At 41.6% G+C, this 23,464-nt stretch overlaps 1 protein-coding gene and 1 long non-coding RNA gene across 4 annotated transcripts; one reads left to right on the top strand and one right to left on the bottom strand.

Annotated features, from left to right (window-relative positions):
* Positions 1-13: 13 nt before the first annotated feature.
* LOC110075945 (uncharacterized) lies at positions 14-15,812 on the bottom strand. Of its 3 annotated transcripts, none has more exons than XR_012087254.2 (3): positions 15,534-15,812; positions 11,139-11,215; positions 14-6,636 (listed from the first exon to the last, which is right to left on the bottom strand). It is a non-coding gene; the product is annotated as an uncharacterized LOC110075945 (long non-coding RNA). The 3 variants fall into 3 exon arrangements; XR_002300035.3 differs by lacking the exon at positions 15,534-15,812 and adding an exon at positions 14,117-14,253; XR_002300036.3 differs by lacking the exon at positions 15,534-15,812 and adding an exon at positions 11,866-12,010.
* On the top strand, positions 11,376-20,919 carry HMOX1 (heme oxygenase 1). Its single transcript, XM_020787671.3, has 5 exons — positions 11,376-11,617; positions 12,168-12,291; positions 15,812-16,303; positions 18,256-18,364; positions 20,303-20,919. The coding sequence occupies exons 1-5, from the start codon at positions 11,598-11,600 to the stop codon at positions 20,428-20,430; spliced, it is 873 nt and encodes a 290-aa protein (XP_020643330.3). The 5' UTR covers positions 11,376-11,597; the 3' UTR covers positions 20,431-20,919.
* The last annotated feature ends 2,545 nt before the right edge of the window (positions 20,920-23,464 follow it).

Here is a 23,464-nt window from a genome sequence, read left to right as displayed (position 1 = left end):
ACCCTAATCATGAGGTATTTTGGAAAACTGTAGTCAGAAAAAGTTGCTCCTTTCTGCTTGGAATATTTTAGAATCTAGACCTGTCTCTCTGTGCAGTAAAGTATTGAAAGATTGGTGCCTTGCAGAAACAGAGTGAACAGAGGGGGGAGAGCAGGGAGAGGAAGGAAAGTGGGTGAGCATCTCCGGTGAGATCTGGTACCAGACAGTAGACTTTGTTGTCTGCGTAGGAGTGTTCAGCTGCATACCTTCAACTACAATTTACTGGCATATTTGCATCAAGCTGGAAATCTTCAGCTACAATGCATCCACATATTTATAATTCAAAGTCAACTGCTAAGAACAACAGCAACAAAAAGATACGGAACATTTTGACTGCTGGGATTCATCTACGCCCTGCTGTCCTGCTACTTTTCATCATACAAGTCCTCAGGCAATACATAGAATTAAAATTTTCAATGCACTCTCTCTTTCTCTGTAATACAAAAAACGATCTCTGTGCTCTTTATACTTGGTAATACATTTTGAGTTTGGATTTGAAAACAAAAGAGTCCTCACATGTACCAGAAACAGTGGATTGCCTTGATTGTGCTGACTAACTCTTTTACCACCCTTCCAAGACCTGCTTGTGCATTTTGCTGTGTCATGGTAGACTTTGGTTGCCTCTCTGCTTTGCTGAGTAAAGATCTCAGTCCTGAGGCTAAGTTTGCTGAGTCACGGTGGTGCACTGGGATTCTGCTGAATCAATACATTTCCTGTTTTTAGTTCTTTGTGGGTTTTTTTCTTTTTGTTTTGTACAGAGATTGCAGCTGTTTGAACTGGCCAACCTCTCAGTTGGGAAACAACGCTTAGAAAAATGTGGAAAAAAATATTCTTCTCAGCCATCTGGCTCCAGTGTCTTTAACTGTTTCAAGACCCTAATGATTGTGGCAATGAAATAAATATACAGGCTTGAAGAGAGATTTTTAGACTATGACTAAGCATTAGTTATACATAGGTTTTATCCTGTGGCATTTCATTCTCTGCTGAAAGTTCAAAATACAAAACAAATGGAATGTGTTCTAGGAAACTTTGCAAAAACTGAATACAAGCAAATGGAAAAATGGGGAAAAACATCATTGTTTTAAAACAGATTCTGAGCTTACACAGAATGTGCACAGATGGACTTTTCCATCTGTGGTGTCTAATAAATCAATGCATCTTTAGAGTAAATTAAATAAGGTTACCTACTAAAGTTATAACAGATTGCAATTGAAAAATAAACGTTCTGTGATAATAAAAAAAAATTCCCACGTAAATGGCTTGTGCTACACTCCTTTCCCTTAAAGTAATCATTATAGACCAGAAGGAGCTGAAGCTTGTGAGACAAATTATGTTAGAAGCCTTTGTTTCTATTTTTCAATTAATCCAAAGATCGTTGGTTGTTGTAGGTTTTTCGTGCTGTTTGGCCGTGCTCTGGAGGTTTTTCTTCTTAACCTTTTGCCAGTCTCTGTGGCCAGCATCTTCAGAGGACAGGAGTTAGAACTCTGTGTTTTGGTGCAGTTTGTCCTTTTCAGGAGATTGGGTGATTATGGTAATCAGGGTGGTTTTTGTTATGGGTGTATTGTTGTGATAAGGGGGAGATGATCTGCCACTGTGATTGATGGTGTTGTTAGCTAATCTTTTGTGTGCAGTGATCACTGGTCCTTGTAGCTGGGTAGAGTTCATTGACCTTTTCCGTGCTATATTTTTCAGTGCTGGGAGCCAGACTTTGTTGAGTTCTAGACTTTGCTGGATCCTGGCCATGAAAGCCTTTGAGAATACAATCCAGAGATCATTAAAGAGCCAATCCTTATCTGCAATTCCATTAGGAACGTGGATTCCAATCAAACAGAATACTGAACAAAATGGCACTTATTTGGTTCAGTTTCCATTTGTCCCAAGACAGAGGAAGATGGAAGCAAATAGAAGCCACATTCAGTAGTCCCATTTGTGTCCATTCAACTGTGAGAAAAGGGAGAATCTGTAGAGATTTTGACATCAGCAACAGAACTGCACTCAAGGGCCACTCCTAGAAGTCATTCTTAGCAGACCTCATTTTCTTTTTTTTCTTTTTTCTTTTGGTGGAAAATAGCTACCAAGGGAACAAATGGCCTGCTTAAAAACTACCAATGATTTTTATCCACAATCCCTTAAATCTATGGGGCTTTCTGGGGAAAAAGAATGGTGGCCATCAGGAGGAGGTGCTCATTAACTATTTTGCTGCTAGCACCTCTTCCACAAGCAGTGGAAACATCAGGGGAAAATGTCAAAAAGGAATGTGAATTGATCATAAAAGAAGCATAAAGAAATGTGAGTTTTAATTAGCAAAAGACAAAACAAGTGAAACTGTTAATAACAAAGAATCCTTCACACACAGAGAGAGATTTCACAGCTATAAGTTGGAAATGTTACCTTTTGGGCTGTAGCTTCCAGAATCACTCACCAGCACTATTTCCCCAGAATTCTGGGAGTTACAGTAGTCCAAAACAGTAACTTTTCCATGGTCTGCCCTTAGCAGAAATTGAGAGTAGGATTTAAACCACTTCACTATCTGTCATGTTTCAGTCTTCTTTCCCTCCAGTTAGCCAGGTAGCTGTTCAGAGAAGAGGTGGAAAAGTATCCTGAACAAAAATTAATGACAATATTCAAAAAGCGATTACTAACTTTCTCTCAAGCATCTCCGTGAGATGATTTTTCTGCTTTGCAACCAAATGTTCAAAGAAGCTCCCTGTTCTCAAGAACAGGAGTGGCAAAATGACTTTGGCTCTCCAGATACTTTAGCCTATAATTTTCCTCAGCCCTACCTGGCAAACTAAGGGGATTGTGAGAGCTCAAGGTTCCCTTCCCTTGCTCAAAAAACAAAGAGTATCATCTCTTTCAGAGGACAAGCCAACAGCAATTTTGGGGATTGCCAATACAGCTCCTAGCACATATGTCAATGTCATGAGGCACTGTGTAAGGTGTGTGTTTCAACACACGTGAGGTGTGTGTTTCAACAAGGTGAATACCTGCTCCTCGTGTATCAACTGAGTCCTTACATCATATCTGAGTAACCGGAACTTATTGTGAGCCATCCTCTTACAAATTAGTGTCACTGGATAAGATAATTAGGAACAAGGCCATCAGGTATTTTGGAGATGTGGTTGCTTGGAAAGTCTCAAGAACAGCAAACTCCACTGTGGAGAAATCAGAAGTACTAAGGGGGCTGTTGCACTCTAAACTGAAAGCTTTCTGCTTTCTGGTTTAGGGTAGAACAGCCTCCTTGTTTTCAGATTTATTTGTCCACATTTGAACCCTTAATGTATCTTTACACATCCTGCATTCTCCAGGAGTGCTGGACTATGTTTCTCCTCATCCTTTGTCAAAATGGATGGTAGGTACTACAGTCTAACATGTCTAGAGGGCAGCAAGCTCAGAAAGACTCTTAAAAAGTGCTACGCTCTCCTCCCCCCATTTCTTTAGAATTCCCTGATCCCATTTCTGGCACAAAATGACCTTTGTCGACCAAACTCTTTGATCTCCATGGGAGTTTCAAATCAATGATCTATGGACTTGCTGTAATAGGACATAGTATTATCTTTGTGTTCTCATGATCCATAACTCTAGAAGTATATACCCAACAAACTTATGATTTTATATTTAGCTGAGTCGGAAGTGATATGCCAATTTCTCACTATGAAGAGCCATACTTCAGTGTCAAAAGATTGTCATTCATTTGCACTTGGAATTAGCTTCTTAAGTAAGCCACTTCAGGATATTGGCAAACTGAACACTTTCTCTGCTCCTTAGCAGAGGGACCAGGGAAGTGAATTTTTTTTCAGTATACTTTAGTATACCATTACTGATGTACTGCACATCATTTACAAAAAATATAAACAAATTCTTTGCTGTGTCTTAAAAGGACCAGTTGAGAAGCTGCCCGGATTTGGCTGCAGCCCAAATTTCACTTTCTTTGCCCCTCTGCTGAGGAGTAGCAGAAGTGTTTAATTTGCCAATATCCTGAAATGGCCCACTTATTAATCTACTCAACAATAACAAAAATTCAAAATGGAAGGAGCCTTGATAGTCGGAATGTTCATTTTTATCCATTCTCGGTGATCACATGTGCTGGAAATGGAGCAAAACAAAGCAATCCTACCTGCACCAAAAATGTAGAAACCCCTGACAGGGGCTCTGAAAAGTACAAGAAGGGACATTCTGGGGACATTTTAGTTCACTCCAGCAATTACACTGTGTGATCACCGAGGTGACTGGTTCCACTCTTGTACTGCTCTAGCAGTTAGGAAGTTTTTCCTGATATTCAACCAAAATCTGGCTTCCTTTAACTTAAGCCCATGGTTGCGTGTCCTGCACTCTGGGATGATCGAGAACAGATCTTGCCCCTCCTCTGTGTGACATCCTTTCAAATATTTGAAAAGTGCAATCATATCACCCCTCAGTCTTCTTTTCTCAAGGCTAAACATGCCCAATTCTTTCAGCCTTTCCTCATAAGGCTTGGTTTCCCACCCCTTGATCATCCTTGTCACCCTCCTCTGAACTTGTTCCAATTTGTTAGCGACCTTCTTGAAGTGTGGTGTCCAGAACTGGATACAATACTTAAGGTGAGGCCTAACCAGTGCTGAATAGAGGGGGACTAGCACCTTGCAGGATTTGGAAACTGTGTTTCTATTACTGCAGCCTAAAATAGCATTTGCCTTTTTTTGTAGCCACGCCACACTCTTGGCTCATATTTAGCTTGTGATCTAGGACAATTCCAAGATCATTCTCACTCGTTGTTTTGCTGAGCCAGGTATCCCCCATCTTGTAACTGTGCAATTGGTTTCTTTTTCTGAGGTGCAGTACTTTGCACTTATCCCTGTTGAATTTCATTCTGTTGCTTTCAGCCCAGTACTCCATCCTATCAAGGTCATTGTGAATGTTGTTTCTGTCTTCTAGGGCAGGGGTTCTTAACCTTTGTTACTCGGATGCTTTTGAACTGCAACTCCCAGAAACCCCAGTCAGCACAGCTGGTAGTGAAGGCTTCTGGGAGTTGCAGTCCAAAACTCCTGAGTAACTCAAGGTTAAGAACCAGTGTTCTAGGGTATTAACTATTCCACCCAATTTTGTATCATCTGCAAATTTGACAAGCATTCCCTGCACTCCCTCATCCAAGTCATTAATAAAGATACTGAGATATTGAAGAGCACCAGGCCAAAGACTGAGCCTTGGGGTACCCCACTTTTACCTCCTCCCAGTTGGAGAAGGCCTCATTAATCATCACCCTCTGAGTACGATTCTGTAGCCAATTGTGTATTCACCTGACACTTGATCTATCCAGCCCATACCTCGTTAGCTTGCTAATCAGGATCTCATGGGGCACTTTGTCAAAAGCTTTGCTGAAGTCAAGATATACTACGCCTACAGCATACCCTCAGTCTATCAGCGAGGTGACCTGATCAAAAAATGAGATCAAATTAGTTTGGCAGGATTTGTTCGTGACAAATCTGTGTTGGCTTCTAGTTATTACTGCATTGCTTTCTAGGAGCTTGCACAATGACTGCTTTATGATCTGTTCCAGAATTTGGCCTGGGATTGATGTCAGGCTGACTGGCCTGTAGTTCCCAGGTTTCTCTTTTTTGCACTTTTTAAAGATAGGGACAACATTAGCCTTCTTCCAATCCTCTGGCACACACCCCATTTCCCATGATTTCAAGAAAATAACGGATAAAACAACAACTTGATTTCTAAGGACAAGCTGCTGTCCAAGTGTTTCGTGCAGTTCACCCTCCCCTGCTGAAACCAGCTCTTGTCTTCTTCTCTGGACAGTGTCCTGGGAACTCCTCTATTTTATTTTATATATGTGCCATTTGAACTAAAATGACAAGCTCTACGTTTAACTGTAGACAGTAAAATGATTACAACATCTCTTCCAGAGCAGTACTAACTGTGCATTGCCTGCTGTCGGAAAGTCCAAGTCTTTAATCAAAGTACTGTATTTACAAAACCAACTGTACTTTCTTAATTAAACCACCTCACTTTTGCTCATTATGCTTTATGTTCCATTCACACTACTGGGGGTTTTCAGTCCTCTGCAAGCTTGTTGCCACATCCTCCAAGCCTGTTCCTCTTTCCTGTTGTGAGCGGGACGTGATGTTTCCTGAGTCAGCGGTTCCTTTCAGGGCTATTTTTGCTGTGTCACTGTATCATGTTTCCTGAAACGTGGTACAGCTTTTGCTCAGCTTTTGCTGAGTAATGCAAGCAATCTTCTTGGAGTTTAGCCTCTGGCATGGTTCCCAGCAGCTGTAGCAGAGACAGTGAGTCTAAGAAAGAACCTAAAGCTGACTTGGAAATTTAATCTCATGTGCTTCAACTGACAATGTAGAACCTCTATTCTTGTACCAATAATGAATTTAAAGAGGCAGGGTAAGTGTCTAAATGCTGCTGACCCAATCATTTAATGGACTAACCAGCTTTATTTTTTTAGACAAGGCTCCTTGTGAGTAACAACTACATAAAGAGACAAAATTCAGCAAATTAATCACTCCCTCTTTCTCCAAATATCCAGAGTGAAATGTCCTTGTTTAGGCAGTCAAATGGTACCATCCATGTCCAAGGGGATACTGGATACTCATAGGATTGCTGAAATACAAATATCTTTAGATCAAAAACACTCAGTGTTAACCGAACATATACAGTACAGTCACAGAGTGCTGACTGATTAGAAGATGAAATGGAGTAGCCTGAAGAGGACATGCTAGCTGACTAAATAGCACTAGCCCATGCCATAAACTTTTTATTTATTTATTTATTGCAGATCCTACCAGTTCATGTCATTATTCAACATTATATTTATTTAATGGTGCTAGGAGCCATCAAAAGCTATGGAACATTTATTCAGGCACTATAGTTTCATCACACCTTTACTTTGTAGTGCATTTAGGGTCTGCTGCTAGTCACAATTGGCTCCACCATACAGAAGCCACAACTTGGCATAGCTGAGAATGAAAATTGCTGGACAGCTCAGTGGTTTAGGTCTCTGGCTGCAGAGCCAAAGGCTGAGAGTTCAATTCCCCACGGTGCCTCCTTGACAAGGACTGGACTCGACAACCCAAAGGGTCCCTTCCAGCTCTGCAGCTCTAAGAATATGTTGTCATGTCCTGATCATGCTAAAGATTATTCTGGACATATGGAAAGTGTAATTCAGCACTGTAAAGAAAAAAAGAAGCTATACAAACAAGCTACAAGGAGCTAATAAGTCTTCATCATTTGAAAGTGAATAGTGGAATATCCCATTACACAGACTGATCAGGGCACATGGGTGCTCATATACATTTTGCTACACGAGGCAAAGAACAACATGACCCCCTCTGCTCATTTCACACGCAGATGCCAGAGGGTCTATCAGATGAATCTCATGTCAGCAATAGAAATGATAAATACCCTCATTGTAAAGTGGGGACGACAGTTTATTTATTTATTTATTCAACTTATATGCCGCCCACTCTACCCAAAGGTCTCTGGGCTGTAGGCCAAAACTGCTCTGAGCTTGAACACTCTTGGCCTTCATCTCCCAGAATGACCAAAACAACATAACACCATGCTAGCTTGGGGGTTCTGGGAGCTGTAATCCGGAAATTAGCTGTTCCAAGCTTTAGTTTATGGGGCCCAGGGCAGGGTCTGCCCATATACGTGACCGAGACAAACACCTGCGTGGGCAGCTTTAGGAGGAACAGTGGGAGCTGCTGTCATTGCCATCCAGCAGTGAAGCCAGTTGCCTCACTCTGCCTAATGGCAGGGCCAGTCGTGTCAGGAGAGCATATCTACTCTCTTCCCCATATCCATTTTCCCCCTCACAACAACTTAGAGAGTTAATAAGGAAGAACAAGGAAAACTTATCTGAGATAAGTTCGCCTGGAATATAAGGAGCAGTATGAAATAACCGAATAAGCATTTCTGACTGATCAGAAATGAAAATCCAGGTCTCTACAGCCATAGTCTATTACTGTCTCCAAGGGCCAACAGCAACTGCACAATGGCTTATTCTTAAACCCAGACAAATATGGTGCCCTTATGACATCACAAGCTCATGCCATATTGCTCTACTACCATTACTATTTTTCTGTCCTCCCCCACCTCATTCATTTGGCAACCATTAAAATATCTGACAGGAGAGTAGCAATGAACAGACAGCTGATGTCAATAGAACACCTTCTCAAATGACCTTATCACCATGGTTTCTATGAGGTAAATGTGTCCTGGGTGTGACTTGAGTGATCTGTGGGAAACATATCCAGTCTGAAGGCTTTCATTTCTGCTCCCTCTTTCTTGAACTGAAATCTCCGAAGTATTCTTTGATAATGGATGCAACACATTGATCCCCACAGCCATCTCACAAGGATCAATTAAACAGTCATCATTCACATGTTTGGTACTTTACTATATCATGAGAAGAAGATTCATGTGACTCATGGTGGGCATTCAAATTGTGACTTGTTATATAATTATTTTGTGTTATAGTAAAGACAGCAGTAGTGTAACAACTGGCTATGGAGTAGTTTCAGTAGAGCTGAGAACATTTTACAAGGATGTTCTATCTAGACCAAACTGGCTGGATAGCTCAGTGGTTTAGGTATCTAGCTGTGGAGCCACTGTGCCTCCTGGGAGAAGAGCCAGCCTGTGTGGCCTTGGGCAAGCTGCACAGTTCCAGGGCACTTCCAGAAGAGAAGACCACTTCTGAGTATTCTCTACCTGGAAAACCTTGGAAAGGGTCGCCATAAGTCAGAATTGACTTGACAGCACATGACAATGATGCTTGATCTATCTGGAACAATCTGGTTGTTTTGAAAGGGGAAAAAAGTGAAGTTATAAAGAAGTTCAGCTGAGTCAGCAGCATTGTCAGCATGTCATATTTCCTAAACTCTAACCCACTTACCTCAAAATGTCTGCCTCTTAAACTAAAACAAATGAAAATTGTCACAGTTTTTAAATCCTCGTCCAGATTGATGCATGCAGGGGGAGGTCTAAGGTTTGTTTTGAGAGAGTTCTGAGGCATTTTCTGACCTAATGGGAACTCTAATGCATTGAGGATAAACAATAAGACTGGAACCAGGTTCCGGATTACATTTGTTGCTGTTTTGTCATGTGTTGTCAACTTGCTTCTGACATATGTCGCTCTCTGAATGATAACCTCTGAAAAATTCTGTTATTAAAAATCCTGCTCAGGTCTTGCAAATTCAAATCTATGGTTTCCTTTGTTGGGTCAATCTGTCTCATTTTAGATCTTCCTCTCTTCCCACTGCCTTCAAGGTTTTCTCTTTTCCAGTGAGTCTTGTCTTCTGGTGATACATCCAAAGTACAATAGCCTCAGTTTGGTCATTTCAGCTTCTAGCAAGAGTTCAAGCATAATTTGATATATTTCTCTTGGTTCATGGAATCTGTAAATCTCTCCTCCATATTTCACATATATCAATTATTCTGGCTTACCATTCCTTTTTTTCTGGGACATACTGAGACCGTACATCTCCCCCAAATCTACACAGGTTGACTACTTTCCTAAGAGACATAGGAGGGAATTGAACTTCTAACCCTGGTTGTGCAATGAACTACCCAAGTCATTATGTTTACTAAGCACACTGTAATTCCCGCAATTGATTTGTGCCTTGCATTGCCAGCTTTTTTTATCTGTCCATGCTCCTGAGCTTTTCACAGCAGCTTTATCTACATATAATGGCATGAGATACTACTAATCTTCATGTCAGGTTAACCTTCCATTGCTGATTTCTCAGAGCACAAGGGTAATCTTACTGGAAGAAATCAAAGCCTTGTCTAGTTGAGCACTCTGTGATCAGCAATAGCCAGCCAGATGCCTCAGGAAAGCCTACGAGCAAGTTGTGAAGATGACACAAAGCTCCAATTGTTTGTCCCCCAAGAGAGATAGACTATTAATGAACCCATAGGTTTCATTTAGGTATTACAACTAGTCTAGCTGCTTTTATTTGTATAGACCAAATTTTTGTAATGTGAGCAAGATCAGGTGAAGCTATTTTTACTCCAGGTATGCTGGCAACCAATAAAAAATGGGAAAAGGTTACTTTTTGGGAGCATGACTCTCTGATTGTCCATGACCATGCTGGCTGGGAGATATGAGACATTGTAGTCTTTTTAAAAGTCCTTTCTGATTAAATGATACATTTTATTTTATGAAAGTGCCCTTATCATGGCAGCATCATTTTCATACGAGGTTGCCATTTGTATGGAAGGCTTCCCAGTATGGGCATTTCTAGCATATGGTGAAGAATGATATGTAACACTCCTATGCCTTAATTTTATATATATATATATCTATAAAACCCACAATAGCTCGCTGTGGACTTCCAGTTGTGGCTAGATTCCAACACTGCTCAGCCTCAGGTAGCATAGTTGGTGTTCCAGCAAGAGTCCAACAACTGGAGGGCACACTATCCCAGCTCCTGTTTTGTTTTTTAAAATAGTTTCTGAGCTCTGGAAAGGACACTTAAAAGTTTAGCTGGTGATACAATTGCACCTTGGGTGTCCTTGTCTGCTTTCAAGTCACCTCCGACTTATGGTAAAGAAAGACGAGCAAGAAAGTGATTTCCAGAATGTCCTGTTGTTAACAGTTGTGCTCAAACTCAAGTCTGTGGCTTCCTTTATTGAGTCAATCCATCTCATATTTGGTCTTCTTCGACTTTTATAACTGTCTTCTCCAGCACTCCGCGTCTCCAGGGGATGTGGTGGCGCTGTGGGCTAAACCGCAGAAGCCTTCGTGCTGCAGGGTCAGAAGACCAAGCAGTCGTAAGATTGAATCCACGCAACGGAGTGAGCGCCCGTCGCTTGTCCCAGCTCCCGCCAACCTAGCAGTTCAAAAGCATGTAAAAATCCGAGTAGATCAATAGGGACCACCTCAGTGGGAAGGTAACAGCGTTCCGTGTCTAAGTCGCACTGGCCATGTGACCACGGAAGATTGTCTTCGGACAAAACGCTGGCTCTATGGCTTGGAAATGGGGATGAGCACCGCCCCCTAGAGTCGAACACAACTGGACAAAAATTGTCAAGGGGAACCTTTACCTCTCCAGCAGTCACAGAGGTTCTCCCCTTCATTAGCTCTCTTTGTCTTCTCCTACCTTGCTTTGGTACAAAATGATCATGTAGTAGATTCCACAGCAGTCTTCCATATTGAGAAACATAGGTTATTGTGCAGCTACGGGGAAACACAAAGAGGGTTAATCAGTTCTGGCAGAATACCCAAGGGAATCTAGACATCCTGTTATGCTTAGCTGCCAAGCAGCATCAGGTGATTCCTCCCTCCCTCCCTCCCTCCCAGAGGAAGAAGAAGAGGGAAGCAGCGGGGAGGGCGGGGAGAAGAAGCAGCCTGGCTGTTGCAAGGGTACAGTACTGTACGCTGAGGTCAGATGTTTGCCTGCCTGAGCACGTGACCCCCGGGATGAGAGTATAAAGAAAGATGCGGGAGAAGGGCTGCCCAAGGCAGAAACTTCTCAGACTCTGGAGGAGAGGAAGCCAGCGGGGCAAAAGAGAGACGAGGAAGAAAAGGTGACGAGTTGACAGGACGAAAGCAAGCCAGGATGGCTCAGCGCTCAGAAGGGTGAGTACTAGGGATAGATGATCTAGACTAGAGATGAGGGTCATTGGTATTCGCAGACGAATACTCTAATGACACCATCCTCATTTCAATTCCGCTTGACTCCGTGGTCACTTCTTTTCTCCAGGATCTGGAGCGACTGCTGAGGCATGAAGGATTAAAATGGACCTGTAGATCTTTGGGATGGCTATCTGGCATCACTGTCAAGAAAGTTCTCTCTCTTTCTAATACATCCACTCACCCCTCCCTACCTGTAAACTTTTGATCAAGGAGCCTCGAGTCTCTGGACGTTTAATTCCATTCTAAGTATCAGCGTTTTTGATTTCATCAGGTTCTCAGCTGTGCAGAAACAAGCGCTTCGGAGCTGGGGGTTGAGTCGTATCCAGGGACGCCTCTTGATCGAGGCAGGGGGGCGGGCGCGCCCCCATCCGTGCTCCTCCCAGCCCCAATCTTTCAGGAATGGTGCACACCTCCTGCCCCCCCCCGCAATATAATCTGGCTGCCTGATGCCTCTCCTTAATGCTGATGCTCTTCTCCCGCGTCTCCCCTACAGGATGTCCCGCCGGGACTTGTCGGAAGCCCTGAAGGAAAGCACCAAGGAGGTGCACGTCCAGGCGGAGAACACCGCGTTCATGAAGAACTTCCAAAGGAGCCAGATCTCGCTTCGGGAATTTAAGGTACCCCAGCCCTGGTTCGAGGGGGGAGGGCGGGGGGGGCAGGATGTGGAGATGTGGCACCAGTGCCATTCATTGCTGCAAAAGCTGGAAAGTCTGGGGGATTTTTTAAAAAAAAATCTTTCCCAGAAATGCCTGGAATACATATATAACTACACACATTATATCAGCAAGTGCTTTTCTTACTAGAAGAGAACGAGATTAATCTAAATTCCTACAGGATCCTGAAAACAGAAGTTTGAACTTCTCTTCGAACGAGCAATTAGAGGTGTTAATCTTTTTTGGACTCTCTTTCCCAGAACCCCAAGCCAACATCAATGGTCTACAGCCTAGAATGGTCGTATAGACCAGATGGGAGGGATACAAATAAAATTAGACAGCTAGATAGCTAGCTAGATAGCTAGATAGCTAGATAGATAGATAAAAACAGAAGATAAAAGATGGAACGGATATGTGCACAGTTTGCAGATGCCTAACGTATAAAGATAGATGCAGAGTGAGAAAGAATTGCCATAACTTAAAACAGTGTAACGTACCCTAGTGGGAAACAGTGTGGCCAGGTGGTGGGTGTGTGCTCCAGTCTACTATTCAAATGCTGTTCACCGTATATGCAAGTTCTCCATCCTTTTCCTTTAAAGTGGGCTTGGTCTGCATTGTCTTTCAAATAGAGGAGATCCTTTCATGTAGAGGACTTGGCCCCTGAGCAGTTTGGGCCAAAGCCACCACAAGGACTGTGTCTCCTTTTATGCACCTGCTCAGGTGTTATGATAATAATCAGGCACCTTTTTCTTGGTCCCACCACCTTCACAGGTACATTATGTGGGGACACAGGAGAGGGCCTTCTCTGTTGCTGTTCCTATACTCTGGAACTCCTTCCCACAGGAGGCCAGGCTGGCCCCATCTTTGCTGTCCTTCCGCAACCAGGCAAAGACCTTTCTCTTCAGGCAAGCTTTGCCTTCATCGCTGGCTACCTGACTGGGGGTTTTGTTGTGCCTTACTGCTTTGAATATGTTTGTGTTGTGTTGCTTTTGTTTACTGTTTCTTAGAGTGGTACTTGTTTGATCTTTTTTAGTATTTGTATACTTACTGTTTTTAGTTTTAAATACAGTATTGTCTTTTAATCATGTAAGCCACCTTGGGGCCTTTTTAATGATGTATGCCACCTTGGAACCTTTTTAAGGAGAAATGTGGGGTAAAAATATTTGAAATAAAATAAAATTTATATCTATGACTTCCCTATCCCTATATAATAAGAGTACAAGAAGTTTGGATTGCCTAGCCTAGTCTTTTATATGTTTTTGCCACTTAGTTCCAGATAAGGTAGAAGCATAGATTAGGTGCATAGGTGGAGGTTTGTTCTAGATCAGCAGTTCTGACACTGAGTTGCTTAACCACAGCCCTTCTTATCTCCAATTAGTTTGCTCAAAAGGGCAAAAAAAAGATTCGTAGGAAAACCAGGAGCAGTCTCTTGTGCAAAAGGATTGTACTGGCAGTGACATCAAATTTCTGGGTTGACCATCTGCTCAGAAACATCACTAAGGTTAATGTGCTTGCATTCAGTGGCCAGGGTTGGTGAATAACTGGAATACTAAAAGTTAGGAGAAGACAGATGGCTAAGACCAAGGAGAGAAAAAATATTAATCCTCTTAATAATTGAATTTTATAATTTAAAACCCCCCATAATCTTAGCATCTTGTTTGGTGATGTTGAGAAGTCATCCTGCTTCATACCAGAGGCAAAGAAGGAAACAATTCCCAGGCTCACTTTGAATTTTAAGGAAACTCCCACCTTTCAAAGATGTGTTAGATTAAATGCATGTTGGACATACCTTGCAGCAGCCTGGTAAAACTGGTTGGAAATAATTCTTAGGTGTAGCTTCTGAATACTAATCAGTTGCAAGTAAACAGGAACACAGATGTAAAAAAGTCAATATGGAGAAAAATCCCTCAGAGATATCTATGGCAGCAACAATAACACTCTCAAGAGCTAGTTTATGGGGCCAATTTTGTTATCAAACACTCTATATATTTCCTGGACATTTCCATTCTCTGTTGATTGGCTGTCTCCCATTCAACCAAACCAATTGACTGGGAAGGCAATACATTCCTTGCTACCTGAGCACTAGCATAGGCTAATCCTTGTCCAGTAATAAAATGGATAAGAGCATCAAAAGGTAACTTGACCAATCAGGACCAGATTTAACATAATACACAGGAAATCTTTGTTCCAGCATTCTCACCCCCCAACAACTAGGTTAAAATCAGATGGTGGTGCTAATTAGATCATGGTAGCAGTGCTAGAGTGGAGAAGGGCGTTTAGTCCTTCCTCTAGTGTCATTTTCCCAATTAAAATATTTTCCAACAGCTGCTAATAGTTTACTGGGGAGGAGGACTGAAATATAGGCACTTATGTGGTAAAGGTGGGGAGTCTGATTCCCCCACTGCACCTGCCAGGAGTAGAGTGGCCTCGGGCAGGCTGCATTGCCTGAGGATGACCCCAGAGGAAGGGAATGGTAAACCACTTCTGAGTATTTTTACCTGGAAAACACCATACATTAGAATGGGCTCGACAACACATGATTATTATCTGTTCCACATAAGAGCACTTTGGTTTGCAGCACCAAAATATTTCCTAAAATTATTGTGCAATATTTTGGGCTGGATTTACTGGATTTAAACAGCATATTCCTGGGAACTTAGTTAATATTTAAAGTGTTTCTCGTTCTGTTTTCCACTTGCAACACAGTATGGGACGGAATGTTCTTTATCAAAGTACCGGCAATGTAGCAATAATGACTCCTTTTTCCCCCTGCAAAGGTAGCTGGCAGTGACTTTGGTAGCATTAGATCTGCTCAGTGGCATCCAATAGTGGCTTTGCAATTGCAGGAAGCGCTTCCACAGGGCAATGGGCTGGATTTTCACTAATTTTTCATACTCACTGTAGGCTCCCATGTGAGTCTCCAGAAAGCATTTTGAGGACTAGGGAGTGTGGTCAGTTATTATGCAATAGGCTGCATCTGGTCCCTCATCATCAGAGGCCATGCCTTACATACAAGTGGGAGTAGCTTCCACTGCTAGCACGAAGCCACCTTTGGATCCAACCCATTGTTTTTATTGGCAGAGTACTTTTCGGCTCTTTTCTATTACTGGAAGTCTGTTGTTAGGCCTGGGAAAACTAAGAAAGTTATTTTACATTTCATGCCGAAGGCTTTTGACTTGGGTCCCAAATATCTGATGGATGACTACCTGTGCAGCTTCAGTGTCTAATCAAAGTCATGATCTGAGTATTTTCCCAAGTTCTAATGAGGCAATTCTGTTGCTGTGTTCAAAGTACCCAGGAATGCTTCTGAAACCAAATGTTTAAAGGGGGTTAAAAGAAGAACCTCCCAAGGACCATCAATAAGTAAACAAAAAGAATTGAAACTAGCTTTATATGACATATATGCAAATGATTCATTTATATTGTTAACAGGTAGGCTTTGGAACTATCTAAGCTTGTTCTTCTCCTTTGCTCTTTGTTTCAGCTGTATTTAGCTTCTCTGTACTACATCTATTCGGCTCTTGAGGATGAATCTGAGCGGAATAAGGACAACCCAGTCTATGCACCTGTTTATTTCCCAAATGAACTTAATCGCAAGGCTGCTTTGGAGAAAGACTTAGAATATTTCTATGGTCCAACATGGAAAGAGGAGATCCAGTGTCATGAGGCAACTCAGAAATATGTGGACCGGATTTATCATGTGGGTCAGTACGAACCAGAGCTTTTAGTGGCTCATGCTTACACTCGCTACCTAGGAGATTTGTCTGGGGGGCAGATTCTGAAGAAAATTGCCCAAAAATCGCTACAACTGCCAAGTACTGGAGAGGGACTGTCTTTCTTCAATTTCCCTGGGGTCACCAACATCTCCAAGTTCAAACAACTCTACCGAGCTCGGATGAACAGTCTCCCCATGGACCTTGCTACTGAAGAGAGAATCCTGGAAGAGGCCAAGAAATCTTTCCTGCTGAACATAGAAGTGAGTAATTTACTGACTGTATTATCTCTTTAATATCCAACAATGCCATCTGCTGGCAATTCTGTGAGAAAACTAGTGTTGTTTTTTATTAGTTGCACTGATCTTCTCCCACATTTATTCTCCTAAACTGGACACTGTAATAACACAGAGTAGACTGAGCCCATCCAGACTATAATTCCTATAACTGCTGCCCAGTGATCATGCTAGCTGATCAAATGGGAGCTGTGGTCCAAACCATCTAGGGGGCACTGGTCCAATCCAGTCTTAAGCTTGCAAATGTTACTTTTACTGATTTCAATTCCCAAAGTTCCCTAGTCATGATGGCCAATGGCCGTGCTAACTGAGGCCAGATATGGTTATTGTAATCCACAAAAAGGTGGGGGTAGGAATAGGATTTACTTGTGGGATAATGTACTTTGGCCATCTCATGAGAAGAAAAGACTCCTTGGAAAAAAACTTGATGTTAGGAAAGTGTGAAGGCAAGAGGAGAAGGGGATGACCAAGGATGAGATGGCTGGACAGTGTCTGCGAAGCAACCAACATGAATTTGACACAACTCCGGGAGGCAGTGGAAGATAGGAGGGCCTGGCGTGCTCTGGTCCATGGGGTCACGAAGAGTCGGACACAACTAAACGACTAAACGAACGTGGGATAATTCAGAAAGGTCTACGCCAACTAAAAAGGCTACTAAGTCCAAAGGATCAGAATTTACAGAAAATGTTCCTGGACCACAATGAATTGACAAGATATAAAATTTTGTGTGTATGGTGTTAAAATAATTAAAAGCGAATAGAAAAATAGCCGTGAAAATGAAAGTGCTTTTAAAATTTAGGTTTGAAAAATAGTTTACTATAGTGACTGGAAAACAATTAGCCAGCATACCACAAACAAGGTCACTGGATCATAACATTCCTGACAGTTGAACATGTTTTCCAAATGATAACAAAGCAGAAACACAGGATGCAGGACTTAAAATTTGCATTATGTGTAGTTCCAATACCTTGATGTTACAATATTCTGTTTTCCAATGTTCTGGCATTCCAGAACCCTGGTGTTACAGGCCTTTATTTTCCTCCAAACATTGCAAAATTTTAGTCAAAGCAATATGTCTTAGTGTCAGCTTGCCAGAGATGTAGTTACAAGCCTTCAAAATTATGAAGACTTTGGGGAAAATAGAATTTCCTATTGAAAATTTTTCCCTGGATCTTCAAGCCCCTTAAAAAAGGATTGTTTATAGCTAGAAGGAAAAGGAAAATTATTGAAAGAATTATAAATATAGGGAGATAAGTAACACAAACATGAATCCAATTCATCATCCACATTCAACTCATCATGGAAAAACAACACAGCTCCATGCACACCACATGCACTGGATATCAATAACAATCACATAACAGCACAGTAGGAGGCTTCATTTTCCTTAAACCAGCAGCAACAGTCATCATGGATTTTTCTCCATAGTTTCAAATTGGTTTGGCTGGGTGATCATTGAGAATACTTTTCATTTGTTTCTAGATATGCTAAAACACTATTTTACTTTCATAGACTTTTATTTTAACAACTTTGATATTTTTAGAGATGTATTCCATCCTTTAAAAATTAGCATTTTAAGGCTATAAGCATCTATATTTTTAGGATGTACAGTAATTGAAATATTCTTTACACACACAAGGAAAAATGTTTATGCCGTCTGTTTATGCATTATTGGCTGTACCAGCTGGGGATGATGAGAACTGTAGTCCAACCAAGCTGGGGAGGCTATGCTAGCAAGTTCTCCATCTTTTCCCCAAAGTGATTTCATATTTATATTGCAAACCAGAATAGGAGGCTTGGAAGATCAAAGACCATCTAAAACCTTAAAAACAGTTTCTGCAAAACGCTGATATATTTGTGTGGAAAAGGAAAGAAAGTGTTCTTTAGTAACAAAAATACTGTGCAATCCATCTTCACAGGTGTTTGAGGAGCTGGAGAGGCTAGCGAGCCAAGGACGAATCTCAGAGAATGGACACATTGTGAAGCCCAAGACAGAGCTTCACACAAGAGGAATCAACAGTACACAGGGTAAGGGCTTATTTATCAGAGCAATTTCAGTTCCTGCAATTGCACACCATTCAGATTCCCACTGGCTCCATAACAGACAGCTCCCTTAATTTTTCTCTAGCTTTTCTGATCTACACTTTTGATGATCAGTACCCAAGGTCTGTACTGAGGGTGCAATCAAATGGTTGGAAAGGCATGCACTTGATTGCCCCAGAAAGGGTCACTTTGCAGGGAGTGATCTCCTTTAAAGAGACCCTTCCATCTGTCATAGAATTGCTTCTGTATGTCCTCAAAAAGAAGTATGGATTGGGTTCAGGCTGGAGTGCATTTCTCCGCACATCATATGATCACCAGGAAAGAGATTCCAGTAGACTGCTCCATAATCAATCCAAAATGCCATCCTTTCCCTTGTGTGATCACACTCTGAGTGAACACCTACACTGCAAACATATGCAATTTTGAAGTGAATTTAATAGATATAGTTTCATCCTGACACCTCTATATCCTATTAATGATTTATCTAAGGAGTTGTAGTGCTGGCAATTGTCTGACAGATACTAAGGAGTCTCTGATGGATATCCCATGTCTCTTCCTCCTCCAGTACTAGAAGTCCAAGAGTTTGAGGCAGATAACAAAACTCACTTACACTCGTAACATAGACTGTGGGGGCTTACAGGGCATCATTTTATTATACTTTGCAATAGACATGTGGTAGAATTATCATCTATTTGCAAATGATACTGAAGTATGCCAGCATACTTCCAGGTGGATCAATAAAAAGGCACTATGCAGTTCTCCCATTCTTTCCTCTTTAAAGCATGGAATAAATTACAATATGGGAATAAATTACAATATGGGAGAATTAGAAGATGAAGCTGTCATTTAGATATCCAGCAAAAGAGCCAGAAATTAGGCAAAACACAGCAAAAGTCTTTTTAGGGAGAGCATGGAGGTGCTGAGTCTGGCCTTTTCTATGAACTCACTGAAGCAGTATAACAAACAAGTATAGGAAATACTATTCACTGAGCCAAAATCATAGTTTGATCTCTTAGTATACAAGTGGAAGGGAAAACAAAAGTGAATGGAAAACAAAAAAAAAATCCAATTTATGCAAAGATTTTGTAGAGCCTAGCAGAATTTGGAAAACTTACTTTCTTGGACTACAACTCCGAGAAGCCTCTAGGCAGTATGGCCGTGTTGGCTGGATGGTTCAGAGTTGCAATTCAAAAAAGTAACTTTTCCAAGCTCTGGAGATCTTGGCTTCCTAGGATTTTTGTAATACAGTGGTGCCTCACTAAACAATTGCCTCGTGGGACAAAAAACCCACAAGACGATTGTTTTTTGCGATCACTATGGTGCCTTGCAAGACGTTTTTTCTATGACCGTGCTTCACAAGATTTTTTTTTAGACCGATGCTTCGCAAGACTTTTTTTTTTAAGACCGATGCTTCGCAGGACTTTTTTTTTTTTTTTTGAGACCGATGCATAGGGAACCTCGCAAGATGATTTTTTCACAAGATGACAATTTTCGGGGAACCAGTTAAAATCATCTTGTGAGGCACCACTGTACATAAAATGCAAGTACAACCATCTGCGTATTTCTGCAAACTAAAATTCCATAGTGTTCAGTGGAAGTTATGACCTCTTTGGTAACCATAGCCTTAATTCTGAATGACAAAGTGGTCATTTAGTGGCTGAATGTTTATGGATGTTATTTTCCAGTACTCTTCATTTTACAACCAACACCACCCCACAGCTTTACACAGTGCAGCAAATTGGGGGGGGGGGGTTGTAATATTATCTTTCTGTATCACTTATCTTGTGTAGCTGCTCTGTTGAAAGCATATGCCTGGCATTTAGTGATGTTATCGATACGACTGGAATGTCACTTTAATGTTGTGGAAACAAAATCTCTCCACCTGGTTTCCAGCTTTAAAAAGTTTCCTTTCTCTTAATATAGGTCCAAAGCAAGATGACCGGGTACAGATGACACATAAGGACATGTTGCCCAGCACATCATTCATACGTTGGACTCTGGTTCTTTTCTTCTTAGCAACAACGATCCTTGTGGGCTTTTATGCCATGTGAATAGAAGAGACTTAAAACATATTTCCACCAGCATCTGCCTCTTCTCAAACTGACTGATCTTTACCTAGAAAGGAACACTCTGCTTGGATGATCTTGCATTACTAATAATATGGACTATACAAACGGTTTCAAAATTCCACAACTTTTATGTAGAACATTTCTCCAAAGTTCCTGGAGTGCTACAACATGCTAGGCCTTCAAAAAAGTCAGAAAACCACAAGGACCGATCACATTCCATTTTAGATGACCGAGGAATATACGTTACTGTTGGTATTTTGTCCACTGATTATTTTCTACAACTATCTACTGTTGTATATCCAAACCTAAGGACAATACATCATTCTATGGCTTTATATGATGTTTGTAATTTTGAAACACATTTGGGCCTCAGGAGGGAGTGAACAATATACATGAGTGTATCCTCATGTACTTGTAACATGTCTGTATTTTATGTGTATCATCATTAAAGTTAACTGTGAACTAACGGAATACTTGTCCTTTTCATAATACAGTACTGTATCAGAATGTGGGTAAGGTATTTTTTTCTTTTCCTACTTATATTAACTATTTCTATATGGAATTGGACAATCAGTGCTCAGTCCTAAAACTACCTTAATTTGTGTCCACCGGCAAGCCCATTGTTGTTTGCTACCACCACTTGCACATTTGGGAAAAAACAATATACAGTATTTTTATCTCTGCAAAATCCTCAGCAATATTACCAAAGGCCCATTCTGAAAAACATGCCATTTCAGTCTAGTCTAGCACCTCCATACACTCTAAAATGTTTGGCTCAGAAAGTCCCCATACACTCTCTAGGAAGTTTGGCCCTATCTTGCCATGTCGCGAGGGGCTCCCAGTATATCCAACATAACCCTCTTTTTTTAAAAAGCTACAAGAGTGCACTTTTAAAAAAAAAAAATTGAAATGAAGTACCATCATGTGAATGGGGAGTCCCTCCAAAATTCCAGCAATGGCATGTGAACTGCTGTATAGCACAGCAGTTTAGGTATCTGACTGAGGCTGGGAATTTGATTCCCTATTGAGGGGGTGGATTCATGAACCCCAGCATCCCTTCCAGCTCTGCAGTTCTAAGATGATGACGATGATGATGTTGTCCACTTCTAATCTTGTCTCATTATCGGCAAACAAGCACATTTTGTCAGCATGCTCACACTCATCAATAGGGATTTAAAAGCCTCCTCCACACACAGACGTGCATTGATCAGATGCGAGAAAAATCATTCTTGAAATTCTTAACTGACTGGATTGTTGTAGTTACTGAAGGCCATTGATCTGCTCTAATTGGTCTCGACTAGTCATCCTGAGTAAAGTGTATAGATTACAACAAGATCAGCATTTCAGTTTCAAGTGCCTATTTTATTTCCCATCCTCAAACCTCAAAAATGTAAAACCCTAATTTAAGACTAATAAAAACATGATAACTTTTATCAACTCCACTAAGCCACATCATATACAGATATCACAGCTATTTGTTATGTGCCATTCGATGTGCCTCATCAAATGAGGATGATCCTAATAGAGTTTTTGAGGTGTGTGAGGTGATCGGAGAGCACTTTACTGGTAGTCCTCCTCAGCAAGTTTTCATCATCAAGCAGAGATCTGAACCCAAGTCTCTTGGCCCAAGACATTTTGCTGCTTAAGGCAGAAAAGTAAAGCCCTCTCCAGCCAAGTGAAAGTGTGTAATGCCCCAAACCAGACAAAATTACTTTCTCAAATGAGGCAGAAATGAACTGTTGATTCAGCAGTTTGTCCTGGCTCATTTACTTCCGCAACAGGAGTTGGTTGTCCCTACCAAAACACACCTGTGAAGGGACAGGACCAAGAAAAAGGCCTCTTCTGATGATCATAACACCTGAACTGATTCATAACAGGAGAAACTACCTTTGAGATAGCTCAGACCCAGGCCATTTAGGGCTTTATAAGTTAAAACGAGCACTTTGAATTGTGCCTAGAAACAGATTAGCAGCCAATGGAGCTGCTGTAAATGGGAAGTTAATGTGATCCTTGTAACCAGCTCCAGTCAGCTATCTGACTGTTGCATTTTGGACCCACTGAAGTTTCCTGCCACTTCCCATAGGCAGCCCCAGGTAGAGCACACTATTAATAATCCAGCTAAGAAGTACCAGTAACTAAGCCATATGTCCCTGTGGCCAGATTAGACATCTCCAGGAACAAGTGCAGCTGACACACTCGTTTTAATTGTGCAAAAGCACTCCTGGTTACTGCCAAAACCTGGGCATCCAGGCTCAGAGAGGAACGTAGGAGCTCCCCAAAATGCACACATTTTCAGAGAGTGTAACCCCATCCAGCACAGGCTGCATAACTATTCCTTATTCTGCAATGGTTTGTCAGAGCGGAGGCGATACTGAAAGGCTATTTGACTCTGCACTCTTGAGTTGTTTCATGCCGGAGCCACTCTGACCCACCTTTTCTACAACTGAAGAAATGCACCTGTTGAATTTTCATCCTTTTCCAGCCTATGATAGGATAAACAATAGGATAAACAATTCAAGAGTCTTTCCACGATTGGAAGCCTCCTGCGCTAAGAAAACCAGCGTCAATTTGGATTCTTGCCTTGCAAACTTTATTCCTTTGCCTATTTTGCTTTTCTCTAAGGAGATGCTTTTTCTTCCCCTGATGTTATCCTCACAACCAGAATCCAGTAAGACAGATCAAGCTGAGAACGAGTGCAATTACTTTGTCTCTATACAGTGACAAAAAAGTCACGAATTTCCCCAATTCTCTCCTCCCCACCCGCCATCTTAAACCCTTCTTTCCTTTCCACCGTTTCCGGCCCTGGCATAGAGTTTTGGCGCTAAAAGAGCCTCCAGCCAGAGAAGAAGTCGCTTGAAAAAAAAGTCGGAAGAAAGCGTCCCTTTTTTCCCCCTGCCTCCGCCAATCGGCTTCGACGCCTGCTATCACGGTTCTCGTCCTCCACGGTGGGGGGCGGAGTTAGAACGTTCCCTCTGATCCAATCACTAGTGCCTTCGCTTCTTTTAAGCCAATGGGA

This window comes from Pogona vitticeps, chromosome 5 (genome assembly GCF_051106095.1).
Source record: "Pogona vitticeps strain Pit_001003342236 chromosome 5, PviZW2.1, whole genome shotgun sequence".
NCBI lineage: Eukaryota > Metazoa > Chordata > Lepidosauria > Squamata > Agamidae > Pogona > Pogona vitticeps.
Note: the sequence above shows the minus strand (reverse complement) of the source record. Positions and strands in the feature narration are given on the sequence as shown.

Excerpts from the sequence above, each read along its gene's own strand:
- HMOX1 (XM_020787671.3), top strand. The coding sequence starts at position 11,598 with ATGGCTCAGCGCTCAGAAGG. Across the intron at positions 11,618-12,167 it reads ATGGCTCAGCGCTCAGAAGG|GATGTCCCGCCGGGACTTGT; the intron begins GTGAGTACTAGG and ends TCTCCCCTACAG. Across the intron at positions 12,292-15,811 it reads TCTCGCTTCGGGAATTTAAG|CTGTATTTAGCTTCTCTGTA; the intron begins GTACCCCAGCCC and ends TCTTTGTTTCAG.